The sequence below is a fragment of the Belonocnema kinseyi genome, chromosome 5 (genome assembly GCF_010883055.1).
Source record: "Belonocnema kinseyi isolate 2016_QV_RU_SX_M_011 chromosome 5, B_treatae_v1, whole genome shotgun sequence".
Classification (NCBI taxonomy): domain Eukaryota; kingdom Metazoa; phylum Arthropoda; class Insecta; order Hymenoptera; family Cynipidae; genus Belonocnema; species Belonocnema kinseyi.
In genome coordinates, this window is record NC_046661.1 from 61690726 (window position 1) to 61705814 (window position 15089).

The 15089-nt window shown below is 34.3% G+C and overlaps 1 protein-coding gene across 1 annotated transcript in view; it reads right to left on the reverse strand.

Moving 5' to 3' along the window:
- LOC117172911 (periodic tryptophan protein 2 homolog) overlaps nucleotides 1–15089 on the reverse strand; it is a 272846-nt gene that overhangs the window by 231278 nt on the left and 26479 nt on the right. The window contains exons 2-3 of the mRNA XM_033361205.1: nucleotides 1334–1446; nucleotides 1155–1249 (exon numbers count right to left, since the gene is read on the reverse strand). Of these exons, the coding sequence (XP_033217096.1) occupies nucleotides 1155–1249; nucleotides 1334–1446 (208 nt within the window). The remainder of the gene's footprint in view (nucleotides 1–1154; nucleotides 1250–1333; nucleotides 1447–15089) is intronic.

The window sequence follows — 15089 nt, forward strand, 5'->3', positions numbered from 1 at the left end:
AAAGAGGGAGCTCTTCTTAATATTTTGACACCAAAATCATGTCGATACACCTTACTGACTGCGAGTAAAGCCACCCACGCTTTAACTTGACAGACTGTAAGAAGTAAAAATATATCAAGTAAAGCTAAAGGGCAATACATAACCGCGGAATACAGACCGCGGAAAGAATGGTTAGAATGTGTGAATGAGACCCTAATTCGAAGAGAAATAAGAAGTCAATGCACTGGCATGAAGGAAGCTGAAGAGGCATGCTAGGACAGGAAAGGATGACGAATAATAGTGCAAAAGAAATGAATGAATAAGAGACTCGGAGTGAATGACGCCTGAAACAAAAGATCTTGGATACCAACGGGCCCGTGTGGGGAGCTTCACATGATAACTTAATGATGCTCCTTGGGGTGATCCCCAGAGATATGGATGAGCAACCTGGGTCGAAACCGGGTGTGCTAAACGAACGTCTTGTTAAAATAAGCAACACGGAGATTCTAGATAAATCTAAAACATCTGCACCCCTCCCACACATTACTCCCTTCTTCACGGAGTGACTCATCCTTACCCTGAAAGGGATATGGATTAATAGTATAATAATTATATTTAATATTAGCTACTTTTTTGATATTATTATCAAGTTTAATATTTTTAACATGCATGAGAGATTACAAATAGATTGAACAAAATAAGAAACTTGGATTTTCAAGAATGCCTATTTATCACTTTCTTCATTAAAAATAAAAATATAAAAAATTCCTCTTTAAAAGTCACCCACCATAAAGTTTTTCTAAATTCAGTATAGAACCAACACAAAAAAGAAGCATCGTTAAGCTTCTAATTCTCCTAATCCGTCCCTTAAATGGTCTTTGCAGATCTAACCTAAGGCTCACGACCAACCAGGCTCAGATCACAGAACCAACGTTCTTAATTTTTCCAAGAAAACTTCTATTAGGTACCTTTCATTGAGGAGAGTATCCATCAAAACAAAAGAAATACCTAAAGGTCCCCATTCTGAGAAGATATATGAAATTCCCATCCAAGATAAAATAATTTAGCATAAGAAATGTATATTTAAATCAAATTAATGCCAAGCAACAAAATAGAAAAAGCAACAATTAAGTTATAGGAGTGGTATGTGGATAAAATTTGAAATTACAAGACACCTTCATTCACTGCAATTAATATATAACCATTTGGTGATAAGGCCATTGAGTTGTAGTTATATCTGCTTTCCACAGGAAGTGTCAATGATTTATTACTGCAACAAAATAAAAATTAAATTAATAACGACCGACAGGAAAGTTCTAAGGTATATGCCAAGATCCTGATTAATTATACGTACTTTTTCAGATCGTATACTGTGATGCGGTTGCCTACTGGACTGATAACTGTAGTTCCATCAGAAGAGAAGATTAAATTCCCTTTTTGGTAGACAGTGCCAAGTAAATTACTGAACTGTGAAAATAATAATGAATTGAGTTTAGGATATTTTTTATACCATCAACTGAGACTCCGGATTCAATAACCACGCATAAAATTTACTGGTCGGCTGCTGGCTGTTCGAGATAGCCCCTTACAGCTTAAGAATAATTTTCTCGACAATTCAACATTTCAGAAAACTTTATATCCTAATAAACATTTTTCCCGATGAAAATTAGGACTTACTCAAACTTCTCTCGATAATCTAAGCAATTGAAAATTGTCTAAGATTATTTTTATATGGCTTGACAAAAAGATGCATAATGAATAAAGAAGCGGTCTAAGGCAGACATTCAGAGAGTGGGGACAATCTCCGGAATCCATCCCATCAACATAAAACTTCATTTTCTCGCTCCGCGTTGAGCGAGTCGGATGAGCTTTTGAGTAACGCAGGCACAGAACGGAAAGATGTGTCGAAATGATGGGGCTGGATTTCTCGGGCCGTCCGGACGCGTCGAAATAGGCGATTCACGCCTCACTTTGAAGCTGAATAATAATTCCAGTTTTGCAGATGACAATGTTTTTTTTTAATATGAAGGAGCGATTTTAAAACTATCAATAACATCAAAAATCTGAAAATTGATTTTCGTAACCCAAAGGCCCCTCTCCCCAAGCCACGTCACATATTACAAGCAGCACCTCAACTTCAGACTATTCTGAAGGATAAATCTTTAAATTTTCATCTAAAAATATTCAGAACTTTATCTTTTAGAGCGAGTTGAAGTGAACATATTGAGTAGATTTTGTTTTCTGAAAAATCCAGTTTTTTGGATTTTTTTTCAGAAACGGTAAACGATATAACTTTTTTGCAAGAAGAAAAAAGATGCAACATGAAATTTTCTACAAAGTGATATGCTGAAAATTTTAATGTTCGGAAAATGATTTCCAAGCCATTAGGGGACAACTCAAACGGCCGGGAGCGGCCCATCAAATTTTATGAGTGGTTATTAAATGGGGATTTTCTATTGTAGTAGGGTTTTCCCAAAGCAGAGCTTCTTAGTCTTTTTATAGGCGTATTTTAAAAAGTATCGCACGTTTCTCGAAGGAGATCGTTTTCGTGACTTGAGCATTCGTGTTTTCGATTCGAGCTTCTTCGTTGGGCTCACTTACCACTAGCCCTAAAAAAATGTTACGAAAAGACCTAACCCTCCCACTTGATACACAATATGCAACTTAACATTTACAAAGGAGAAACTAACCAATCGCTTGTTTAAAGAAGTTAATACAGTGCTTAAACCCTCATGGTTTCAGCCAGGTGTCCGTCCGTCCATCCGTCGTACAAAAGAGCATAAGCATCAATGCAGAGATTAAATTTTTGTGCCGAATTTGTGAAAACTGGTGGTGATAAAGTGTTAAGGCTCGAGCTGTGTGAAGCAGCAATCTTCTTTCCCTGTTAGTTATTTTTAGGGCTACGTATCCTCGGTTTCTTATGTTAATTTCTTATGTTAGATATTGCTGATTACTGGTCAAATAATTTTCTGGAGAAATAAGAAAAAATCTCTCTTGGCCAGGATTTAAACCGGTTACGCCACTATTCACGAGTGGAGTGTCAACCAATTGCGCCACCGGAACTTCAGCTGATAGTTTCTCGTTCCTCCTAGATCCACAGGATGACGCTGGTCTGCATCTTTGTAATTTGCGAATTTTTAGTGATTAATTCTATTCTGAATGAATTCGCCGAGCATGAATATAATTTCATAGTTGATGTTATTTTATGTATATAGGATACAGGAGAAACGAGAAACTATCTGATCGAGCCTCGGGGCTCAATTAGTTAAGGCTCCACTCGTAAAAAATAGCGTTCCCAGTTCAAATTCGGGGAGAGGCAGACTTCTTCTCATTTCTCCAAACAATTATTTGGCCATTAATCGGTAAGATCTAACATCAGAAATTAATTAATTACCCTGGTCGAAAAAGTAACACCAATTATTTAATACCCAATAGCGCCACCACCGTTGCGCTTCTGATAGCACTCCCGCCTGGGACGCTAAAATGTAAATTGCTCAAAAAACCCATAAGACACATTTGTTGTATAGAATATCATGATCACGACGGGTAGTACGTCTTTATAGCCTCGCATGTTTACTAGACGTGTGCAAAAAGTAGTTCAATCAAATTTACAACCGACATTGGAAGAACTTCGAATGTCGAAAAACCGACATTCGATCAGTGCTACGGTCGGACCGCTTTTTCTCTCGATTAGATCGGCCCGTCGATCGAATGTCGATAAACCAATGATTAATGCACGGTACGTCAGATTTAGTTTCTTAATTAAAATTCGATTGTATGATTACATCGAAACTAGTAAGAATAACTCCTGGGATGTTGTTCATCTCCAGATTTGTAATATGTTTTTTACTTTCTTTATAGCCGATATTAGTATTTTTACTTATTACTCTAGCTTCATTTTTATTTTTTCCTTCAAATAAGAGTTCTTTTTAACTTTGTATTCTACATTTCTGGAATTTGGGTTGATAATTGTGGAATGAGAAATATCATTTATTCATTTAATAATTAAATTAAAATTTTTATTAATATTGTATACAAAATCCTGTTAAATAAAACAAGAATCGAACGACCAAATTTGGACCACAACGAATAAACAAAAACCAAAAATCCTATTGTAATCTGAAAAAAAAAAACAAAAAACAACTTAAATTTTCGGACAAAAATAAAAAAGAGGAAAGAAAAATGAGAAGGCAGCCTACCACATCCCCTTCCTTCGGTTTTTCTTTCTTTCGTCTTTTTTATTTTTATTATCATCAAATTATAATAAAATAAAAATAAAAAATATCAATAAATACATTTGCATTACCAACGTTTCGGTACTCGTACAGTCCCTTATCAAGGGAAGAAAAATTTAAGTGGTAGAAATTGACAGCACCCACGAACAGGTGCTCTCTCTTTGATACCTGAGAATCGAATGAGGGTCAGTAGGCCAATCTGTTGTAAACACAATATAAATATCTGTCACAATTACATCAGAAATAGAGAAATTAAAAGAAAAACAGATTTCATGAAACAGCCACGTTAAATGTAATTAATCATATATAAATTAATTTGAATTTAAATTAGTTTGCATATCAGTTATATTGATCGTAGAATTTCTAAAGGTTTCATGATGATGAAAGAGCTTCTTAGCAACAACCCTGATATGGTTGGCATGAATGCTGATAAAGGCAGTATTACTGTTTGCATGAAAAAATCGAATTATATCAGGGATATGGAGAATTTTCTTTCTGATAATGATAATTTTGAACTATTACATGAAAAATCGCTAAAAAAAATAAAAAACAGACACTTTTAAGATGCTTGATAATTGGAGAAAGAAAGGACTTCTGGGAAGGGATACAAGATGGACTGATATTAACAGTGAAGACACAGTTCTTGCAAGATGTTATGGTTTTAAAAAGATTCAGAAGGATGGCTATTCCTTGAGAATAATTATTTCAACTGTCAATACTCCCACCAAATTTTTAGAACAAAATTTTAATTTGCTTCTAAAGGACTCTATCACAATTTCTAAATATAATGTCAAAAATAGCTGGAAATTTCAAAAAAGTTTCATTCAAAAAAATGTTCTGGATTTCTATCTAATGATTTCTTTGGATGTTATTGCAATGCTTCCGAGTATACCCCTTGAATTAGTTAAAAAGGCAATTTTAAATAGATGGCCTAATATAAAAACCCGTACTCGATTATGTCAAAAAGATTTTATTGAAGGGATAGTTTTTATTATGGAGTCAACTTATTTTCAATTTAATGGATCTTTCTATAGACAGAAGTCTGGTACTCCCATAGGTTCAGTCATTTCTCCGATTTTGGCAGAACTAGTGATGGAAGATTTGGAGGTTTTTGTTTTTGGGAAATTAGATTTTGTTTTGCCTTTTTATTTTCGGTTTGTCGACGATACCTTATTTTGTGCTCCTCTAGAAAAGTTACAGATCGTCATTGATACTTTTAACAGTTTTCATCCAAAACTTCAACTTACTAATGAAATAGAACATCATTATAAAATCAGTTTTTTCGACATAGAAGTAATTAAGGGTTGGGATGGTAATATCATTACCAATTGGTACAGAAAAAGTACATAATTAGGTAGAATTTTAAATTTCCTTTCTGCTCATACCTTTCAAAACAAAATTGCAGTAATTAAAAACTTAGTTGACAGAGCTCTAGGTTTGTCCCATTATTCATTTCACACAAGAAATTTGAATATTGTTAGGAATATCCTTTTTCTGAATCATTATCCAAAAAAGTTAATTGAGAAACATATTGCAATTAGAGTTCAACAAATCAAAAGCAAAGAGATTAATAATTTGCTTGTAGATAATCAGAAAGAGTTAAAGGAATATAGTTGGTTTAATACTTTTGCTCTTCCATTTTTTGGTCAAATTTCTAAAACTATTGAACTTATGTTAAAAAAATTTTTAATTCATACTATTTTCCGCATTCCATTTAAAATGGATTCGATGATAAATTTTTGCAAGGATCCTTTGGATAATTTTGAAAAGGGTGGTGTTGTTTATAAGATCACTTGCAGGATCTGTGGGATGAATTACGTGGGACAGACTGGCAGACTTCTTAATACTAGGATAGAGGAGCACAAAAGTGATGTTGATTTGGGACGCTGTTATAGGAGTGTTCTTGCCAGACATACAAAGGATTTTGTTGATGTTGACCATGAGTTTGACTGGGATAATGTTCAAATTTTGCATAGTGAAAGTAATAAGAGAAAGAGGGAATTCATGGAAATGCTTTATATTAAAAAACAAAAAAAGTTATTTATTAATTTAAAAATTGATTTGTATGGGCTGAACAAAAGTTATGCTAATATGATTAATTACATTTAAAGTGGCTGTTTCATGAATTCTGTTTTTCTTTTACTTTCTCTATTTCTGTTGTAATTGTGACAGGTATTTATATTGTGTTTATAACAGATTGGCCTACTGACCCTCATTCGATTCTCAGTTATCAAAGAGAGAGCACCTGTTCGTGGGTGCTGTCAATTTCTACCACTTAAATTTTTCTGGCCTTGATAAGGGTACTGTACGAGTACCAAAACGTTGGTAATGCAAATTTATTTATTTACGTTTATTATTTTTATTTTATTGTAATTTAATGATAATAAAAATAAAAAAGACGAAAGAAACAAAAAAAGAAGGAAGGGGATGTGGTTGGCTGCCTTCTCATTAGGATTTTTGGTTTTTGTTTATTCGTTGTGGTCCAAATTTGGTCGTTGGATTCTTGTTTTATTGAACAGGATTTTGCATCAATTTGATTATTCGACGTTAAATGGGATTTTTATTTTGGATTTTGGTCTAAATTAAGTTTCTTAAATTTTAATATTGTATACTATAATATTTTTGTGTAATATTATAAAAATAAAAGTGGAACTAACTTTACCTGGACTTCCGCTTCGGGCATAAAAGTATGAGGTAGCGGGAATTGTTGATGCTGAGTTCTTCTGATATTTGGGTGAAATTTGAGGTGAGTGGATTGTGGAAGTGTGTAGAAGAGTTTGTTTGTAAGAGAATCATTTAAGGATTGTGGGATTGACAAGGGGATGAAGATATTTTTGAGAATTGAGACAGATTTATGTATAAGTTGACGTTGGTTGGTTAGAGATTTGTGAGAGGGTAGGAGGACTGGGTTGGCATAGAAACGGTAGAAAAGGAGATTGAGAGCAAAAAGCGTGGGCTCGATTGAGGCTTTATCAAAAGAAGGAGAGTGGCGAGGGAAAGCAGTGAAGAGAAGGAAGATATCGGTTTAAGCTTGAAATATCTAAAAATGTTCAGATCGCCGCCGGAAAAAGCAAAGTTTTGTAGAGAAGGATGAGAATAGTAAGGGGCCTAAAGGAAACGGAAATGAAACTGAAGATCCGATGAAAGAGGAAAGACTGAAAGAAATTCGCGAAGTTATGATAGAAATAATGGGGACTTATGAAGAAAAAGGGATAGGAATTAATGAAAGAAATTAGGCGGGAAATGGCTGAACGTAAAAAAGAAATAACGAAATGGGAAGAAGTTAGGGAAAAGTTAGAGAAGAGGATGTAGTTATTGGAACAAAATCTAGAAAAGCAGGAAGATAATAATAAAAAGGTAAAGGAGATGCAAGGTAAAGTAAAAAAAAAGAAAGCTCAAACCGGGAGTTTGGAGGGGGCGAGAGTAAGAATACGAAGAAAAGGCTGACAAAAATAGAACAAAGAATAGGAAATAAAGAGAGGGAAGAAAGAAAAAAAACATAGTGATAAAGGGTATAAGATTAGAGGGGAAAGACCTGAAGCAACGAGTGGAAGAAGTACTGAAAAGGATTGATGCTAAGGTAGATGTAGAAGAAGTGCGAAGTGTAGGAAGGGAAGGTCGAATCAGGCCACCGAATCAGGCAAGGTTTAGAAACGGAATGGGGGTAATGGACACACAATGGATAACAAGTAGGAGATAGTTTCTGGTTGGTGATATGAGTGAGGTATAAATAGACGCTATAGTGTTGATAGCAGCGGATGCAAAAGGGATGGCGGGCTTAATTACAGAAATAAAGAAATACTTAGATGGTAAAAAATTGCATATCAAATTTAGGAGACAAAGATAATAAGGTTTAGAAAAGAAGGGAGAAGGAAGAAAGAATTGGCCGGGAATTTGAAAGGGAATAAAGTTAGAAGAAGTAAACGAGTTCAAATATTTGGAATATATCTTGCAAACGAATAAAGATCATAGAGCTCATATAAGAGAAAGGATAAAAAAGCAGTAAGCGTAATGAAACAGATACGGGGAAAGGGAAATAGAAGATTTAAAAAAATTGGAGAAAGATAATGTGGTTATTTGATACGCTGGTATGGCCGGTATTAGGTTATGGAGCTAACCTATGGGGATGAAAAGAAATGAAAGACATTGAGAGTTTACAAGAAAGGTACATAAGGTGGATACTAGGGGTAGACGAGAGGACTCCAGAATATCCTCCAATATACTCCAGGTGAAAGTCTTTAATAGCGGTAGAAGTGAGGAGAGGGATGATGATAGAATTAACAAGAAGGGAAGAAGAAAAGCGGGAGTTCGTAAATGCTAGACATAGAAGACGGGACGGGGGTAAACTATGATGAATTAAAAAAAAGAGAGGGGAAAACAATTAATAGAAAAATGGAGGATGATTGAGGAATCAAAATACAATAAATGGTATTAGATGATAAAAAAGGAAGGAGTACCAAAGTATTTAGAAAAGAGATGGGGAGGGAGAAGGTGGACTAGAGTAGCAAGATTTAGATTGGGAAACATGGTAAGGGAGGGGATGTATTGGGAAAAGGAAGAGAACAGAAAGAGCAGAATATGTGTATGGAAGGAGGAAACATGGGAGCATGTATGGGAAGGATGTAGGAGAGGAATGGAATATAAAAGAAGCGGAGAAGAGAATGTAATAAAGATTATAGGGGAGAAGGAACTAGAGGAAGAATGGATGAAGGCGTTGGAGGGTGCTAGAGGAGCGAATGAGAGAGAATGAAAGAATGCATGTAAAAAAATAACAAAATGGAGGTACAAGTGACTTGAAAGAAAAAGGTAGTCGCTTAGATTAGAAGCGTAAAGATTGTAAGTAATGGTTATGTAATAGCATAAGTAGACTAACCAGGGGTCCTTTAGGTCTGCTTTTTTGCTTAAATTGATACTCTCCTGAATGGAAGGTAGATACCAGAGATTTTCTGAGAAAAATCAAGAAGACGCAAATTTACCTATTTTTGAGAAAAATTCATTTTAAAAATTGCGAACAGATGGTCATCGAGCCGATGCAAAATTATATCGAAGCGACGGTATCTCCCTGGCAGAGCGCTTGGCTGATAACCGAAAAGTGTCGCGTTCGATTCCCGCTATCCGCACTTTTTTTGTATCAAAGTGCTTGTTTATTCCATTTTTTTAAACATTTTATATAATTATGCCATTTAATGATTATTCATTCCTAATTTTCGATAAAAACTCTGTTTATCGTATTTTACAATCACTCGTTTGGACAATTGTGCATTTGATTAAAATCCTGTATTCTTCAATAGTTGCTAGTATTTAGTTTTTTCAAATTAAAGTAGGAAAAAATTGTTTCAAATAAAAATTTCAAAAGTAAATACAAAATTAAAATGTTTTCCGCAAACTACAAAAAAAGATCTATGAAATGTATCACTGCATCAACTAATATTTCGTATTTATTATTGAAATTTTTATTTGATACACTTTGTTTATACATCAATTTAAACACATAAATACTAGAGACTATTGAAGAATAAATAATATTAATAAAATGCACAATTGTCCAAACCAGTGATGATAAAAATACGATAAACAGAGTATTTATTGAAAATAAGGAATAAGTAATTATCAAATGGCATGATTATATTATATGCTTTACAAAAATGAAATAAACAAGCATTTTGATAATTAAACAAAAAATTTAATACGGATAGCGGGACATTGAAGAGAGTATAAATTTAAACAACAAAACAGGCCTAAAGGTCCCCTTGTAAGATGCGTTTGCCTTCTCATTCTCTATCTCTCGCTTACAATTTTGTTTTCTATGAGGATATTAATTGTAAAGCCCAATACTGAGGTTGACTAGTTCGACTATATAAACTACTAATTGACAAATTAGTTATATATTAAAAAAGGAATTTAAAAATACGTATTTAATAATCAGACTTTTTTCATTTGAAGTGATCAAAACTGAATGACAAACAAAATCAGCCAATTTTGAACTTTTCTGTATTTTAAACCTTCTAAATTTTCAGAATTAAATCAAAAAAATGTGTCGTTCATAGAATTGTCATTCAATCGTTTAATAACGAACAAGTTTTTAAATGGAAATATTCTGATGACAGTAGGTATTATTTTAACGATTTAAAAAAAAAACATGGTCTTGAAAGAAAGATTCAAAAAAGTCAAGTGTATCAATTTCACAAAGTTTAATACTATTCTACTCGGGCAACAATCAGGTTTCACGGGAGAGCCATTGAAATAGCAGAGATCGAACTAATCATTATACAAAAAACTGTTGGCCTCAGAGAAAATCCTTCGAACCTGGTTCTCACAACATAATTCAAAATACTCTCGTTGACCCTGAGAAAGTTCTTATCCCATCCCTTCACATCAAGCTAGGACTGTTGAAGCAATTTGTGAAAGCTTTAGATAAGGATGGCCAGTGTTTTAAGGATATAGGTCAGAAATTCCCATCTGTATCTGATGCTAAATTCAATGAAGGTGTATTCGATGGGCCACAGATTCGTACGTTATTTAAAGACTCTAACTTCGTCACTCAAATGACTAACGTTAAAAACGAAACTTGGGAAAGTTTCAAAGCAGTAGCAACGTATTTTTTAGGTAAATATAGGAGTCCTGACTACAAGAAAATTGTAGCTAATATGGTAAAGGCCTATACAAATTCCGATTGTTTAATGAATTTAAAATTACACTTCCTTGATTCGCACTTAAATTTTCCAAAAACTCTGGAGATTACAGTGAGAGGCAAGGAGACTAACTCTAATACAGCAGTCCAAAGGAAACAGAAGTTACTACGTCCACGTCGTTGGATTTAGGCAACGATAAAAGTAAGATTAATAAAATTAACATTGATTGTAAGAGGTCTAAGCAAAAGATAAAAATCACGTTTTTTTCATAAAAGCAAAATTCGCTATTTGTGTGATTTTAAAGTTTATATAAGAGCCGAGCCGAGACGTAGTAGGGCCAAATTAGACCTGCTGGACCGATGTAGATTATGAATGTGAATACGTCGCAATAAAAGACATAAGAACATGTACGTTTTCACCCAGATTTGAGGTGTAAGTTTTTCATTAAAGGGAAAAATCAGCTTTATTTGCGATTTTCAGATGTTTGTTGAGGTTTGGGCCAAACCTAGAACTGTTGGCCCAATATAGGTCGCGAATTCGAATTCAGCGTATCAAAATACATAAGGTTTAGTACATTTTGTCTGAGATTTTAGGTTTTTGATTTTTTTTCTTTGACTTTGTTCAAGTAAAAACAGATGTTTAGCCAGTTTTGAGGTGTTTTATTGAGGTTAGGGCTAAACCTAGACACGCTGGACTAATTGTGAAGGCGGATTTGAATTCAGCGCATCAAAATACATAGGGGTACATGTGTGTCATACTCAGATCCGACAACTTTTGTTTTTTGAGGTTATAGCCAAACCTCGACTTGTTTGGTCAATTTAGGTCACGAATTAAAATTCAGCGTATTAAAACACATAAGTTTTAGTACATTTTGACTGAGATTTTAGGTTTTTGATTTTTTTTATTCAACTTTGTTCACGTAAAAACAGCTATTTAGACAGTTTTGAAGTATTTTAATGAGGTTAGGGCCAAACCTAGAACCGCTGGAGAAATTTTAAGAGCGGATATGAGCTCAGCGCATCAAAATACATAGGGGATACATAGGGCAAATACATACGTGAGCCGCGTCAACATATTATCTCTTTCCGTGAGAATGTCCTTAAAAATGCGCACGTCACATATGGTAATTACGCATAGGGTCAGTCGTGACTCTTGAAACAACGCGACCGGCGATAAATCGACGACGATCGATAAGGTAGTAAGCGCATGCTAATCAAGAGTACCTTCCCATAAGCAGATAAAATCTCGATTAATAAAACTATGCCTAAGTTATACCTATATCACGCTAAAGAAAGCGGTTGCAAATTACAAATCGGTTTGTAAACGTGTTACTATGATTCATGCGTTAATTTCTACAAGTTACTCCGATTTTGCATTCAAGTCTTACACAGGGGTTTTTGTGATCGCTGAATCTGAAGTCAAAATTCGAAAATTCAAATGGGCGGATTTAATATGATGAACGAAATTACAAAAAAAAACTTCTCGATTTGAATCAATCTCGGTACGTATGGGTTTTTGGGGTCGCTGAATCAGCGTTTGAAGTCAACGTTCGAAAATGTTAAATGGTGGATATTTTCGTCTGCAATTTTAAAATTTTGAATTTTGACTTTACTTTCGGGTTCAGCGACCCCAAAAACACGTATGTACCAAGATTTATCCAAATCGAGCAATTTCGAGCAATTTTCCTGCCTGCAAGAGGTTTGAAAGTATCACATGGATTTTCAACCATTGCAGTAAAATCACCACGTTAATCACTGGTATTTTTATGTCCACTGATTAATGCGGTAATTTTCCACCGCTTGTTTGACAGTGCAGATAAATATATAATACCGACTAATCGATGTATATGTGTCCTAACCTAGTAGCTGAGTCCGTCATTTAGCCAAGTTCCTAGGAAATTGGCTGAAGGGCACCGAATGGACTAATTTACCTGTGGAACCTTTTGTTAGTCTATTGGGCGCATCATGTCCAGTAAGTTAGTCTAACGATCGCCCAACTCGTCTAATTGCCACAGGCGTTTCAGGACGTTAGAATAACTTTATTTTAATGAAATGGAGTTTAAACAAAAGACATAACTGTACTTCAAATTGCGTGAATTGTTATAAACACATTGTATTAAAAAAAGTAGACATCAAGTGTTATTCGTCTTTAAAGTATATTTCTGCTCTGAAATTGCTTGTTTTCATCGCTGGGATAATACGTGGCTATTAACATTTGAGATTATACGTTATTAATTAATTATCCAAACAAATATACAGCGCATACATTTATAGGCAGAAAGAAATCGTTTTATTTTTTCTTATTTTAATTATACACTCAACTCCCGCTTTAAGGACCCTCATTATATGCTATTCCTAGAAATGCTGGCCTTATGTGGCCTCGGCATATGGTGATGTGCGGAGCAAGTTTTTTTTAAAATTATATTGAAAATTATGTATCTAGACGAAATTTTGTTATTCATCACTTAAAACTATGTTGGAAATGTTCTTTAAATGATCTCTTGTCGAACAATAGAAGGTACAAAATTCATAAACAATTTTCACTGTCAGTATATTTTCACTATTCACTCAAGTTGCATTTTTAAGAATCACTAATTTTACATTTGTTTCAAATCACCTCATAAAGAATGAATGAAAAACAAAGGACTTTCAAAAGCGTAAGAATATCGCTATTGCTCTGTTACGTCAACATAAATACCATGAAGGTCGCTTTCTTTTGTCAATAAATTCTTAATGTTTACATTTGCTCATATGATTCGTTTATCAAATGAAAAAATAGTGAATAATGGCAAAATGTTTTCTGGAAAAGTCGTCGGAAATATACTTTCAACAACACTAGAAGAAAAGGCGATTTTTTGGCCTGAAAACGCCCCAAATGTGCATTTTTGCACACAATTTGTTTACAAAATCAGTGAAACCATTCCTTTTAATATTTCAACATTTATTAAAGAGGTCATAAATTAATGTAATGAATTAAGAAAAATAGTATCCAGTCGATTAGAGTAAGACATTTTTTAAGGCCATGTGACGAGTGGGTCACGTGACCAGATTCCTACCTTACCGTCACTTACTTTTATTTCCCAACTTATTTTCACAGAAAGCGCCACAGAGTTGCAAATTTGGGATATTAAATAAGAAGCACTAAGAAAGGTGGGTCTGGCCCTAAATTTTAATAATTATGAACAAAGCAAAAAAATTATTTACACCAAAAAACTTTTTTCATAATTATACAAATTTAGGACCAGACTCACCATTCTCAGTGCTTCTTCTTTATTATCCCAAATTTTCAACTCGATGTGGCGTTTCGTGTAATAATAAGTTGGGAAATAAAAAATGTGGCGGTAAGGTAGGAATCTGGTCACGTGACCCAATTATCACATGGTCTTAAATTATAAACAAACTATTGAACAAAAGTTCAGGAGAGCGAAATAACATTCTGTAAAATCGGAATGACCATTTGAAGATAAAACAAATGTTTGCCCCCGAGCTGAAGTGATTCTAAATTAAGCCCCAACTAAAATTTCTACTTTTAAATTTTTTTTAAAAACTTGCTCCCGAGATGTCGGGAGGCTCAATAATAATAAGAAAGTCTTCATTCAAAAAAATTATTATGTTCCAAGAAAATTAAGATTCAGTGTGATGGTATCGCACTGTGGTTGCCAATTTTTCGTCGAAAGTTCAATAAAAAAAAAGGTATATGTTTCTTTATAAATACACGACAATAATTTTAGGAAATATCGTTTCGGATCACAAGGCAAAATTTTTTAATGAGAAAAACCTTATAAAAGTGGCTTTTTGAAAAAATGAAGAATTAAGATTTTAATTGAAATTTGATTGGTACTTTGGTGCTAAAAAAGAAGCAAATACTTTTATTTCAGGGCTTTTTATATGAAAAAATAAGTATTTTATTGTTTTTCTACATTAAAAACTTTTTGGAAGACAAACTGCGTTAGAAAAAGGTTTATGAAATGGTTAAGAGGTTAGACAATTAAAAAAAAAATGGGAGACAAGTACAGAGAGTAGAGACGGGAAAAGCAGTAGAATATCTACTGCTTACTGCTCTCCGGCGTCCTGCACACTTCGGCGAAGCAGTACCTACTGCCGGCAGGAGCTTCGCAGGACCTACTGCGAACTCCGGCAGGTATTTTTCTGACCGCCGAAGTTGCAGTAGCTCACTACACATGTGTTTCCATTGCTATGGCCGGAGAAAGCAGTAGACAGGCCTGCCGGAGTGGTGCTGTTAT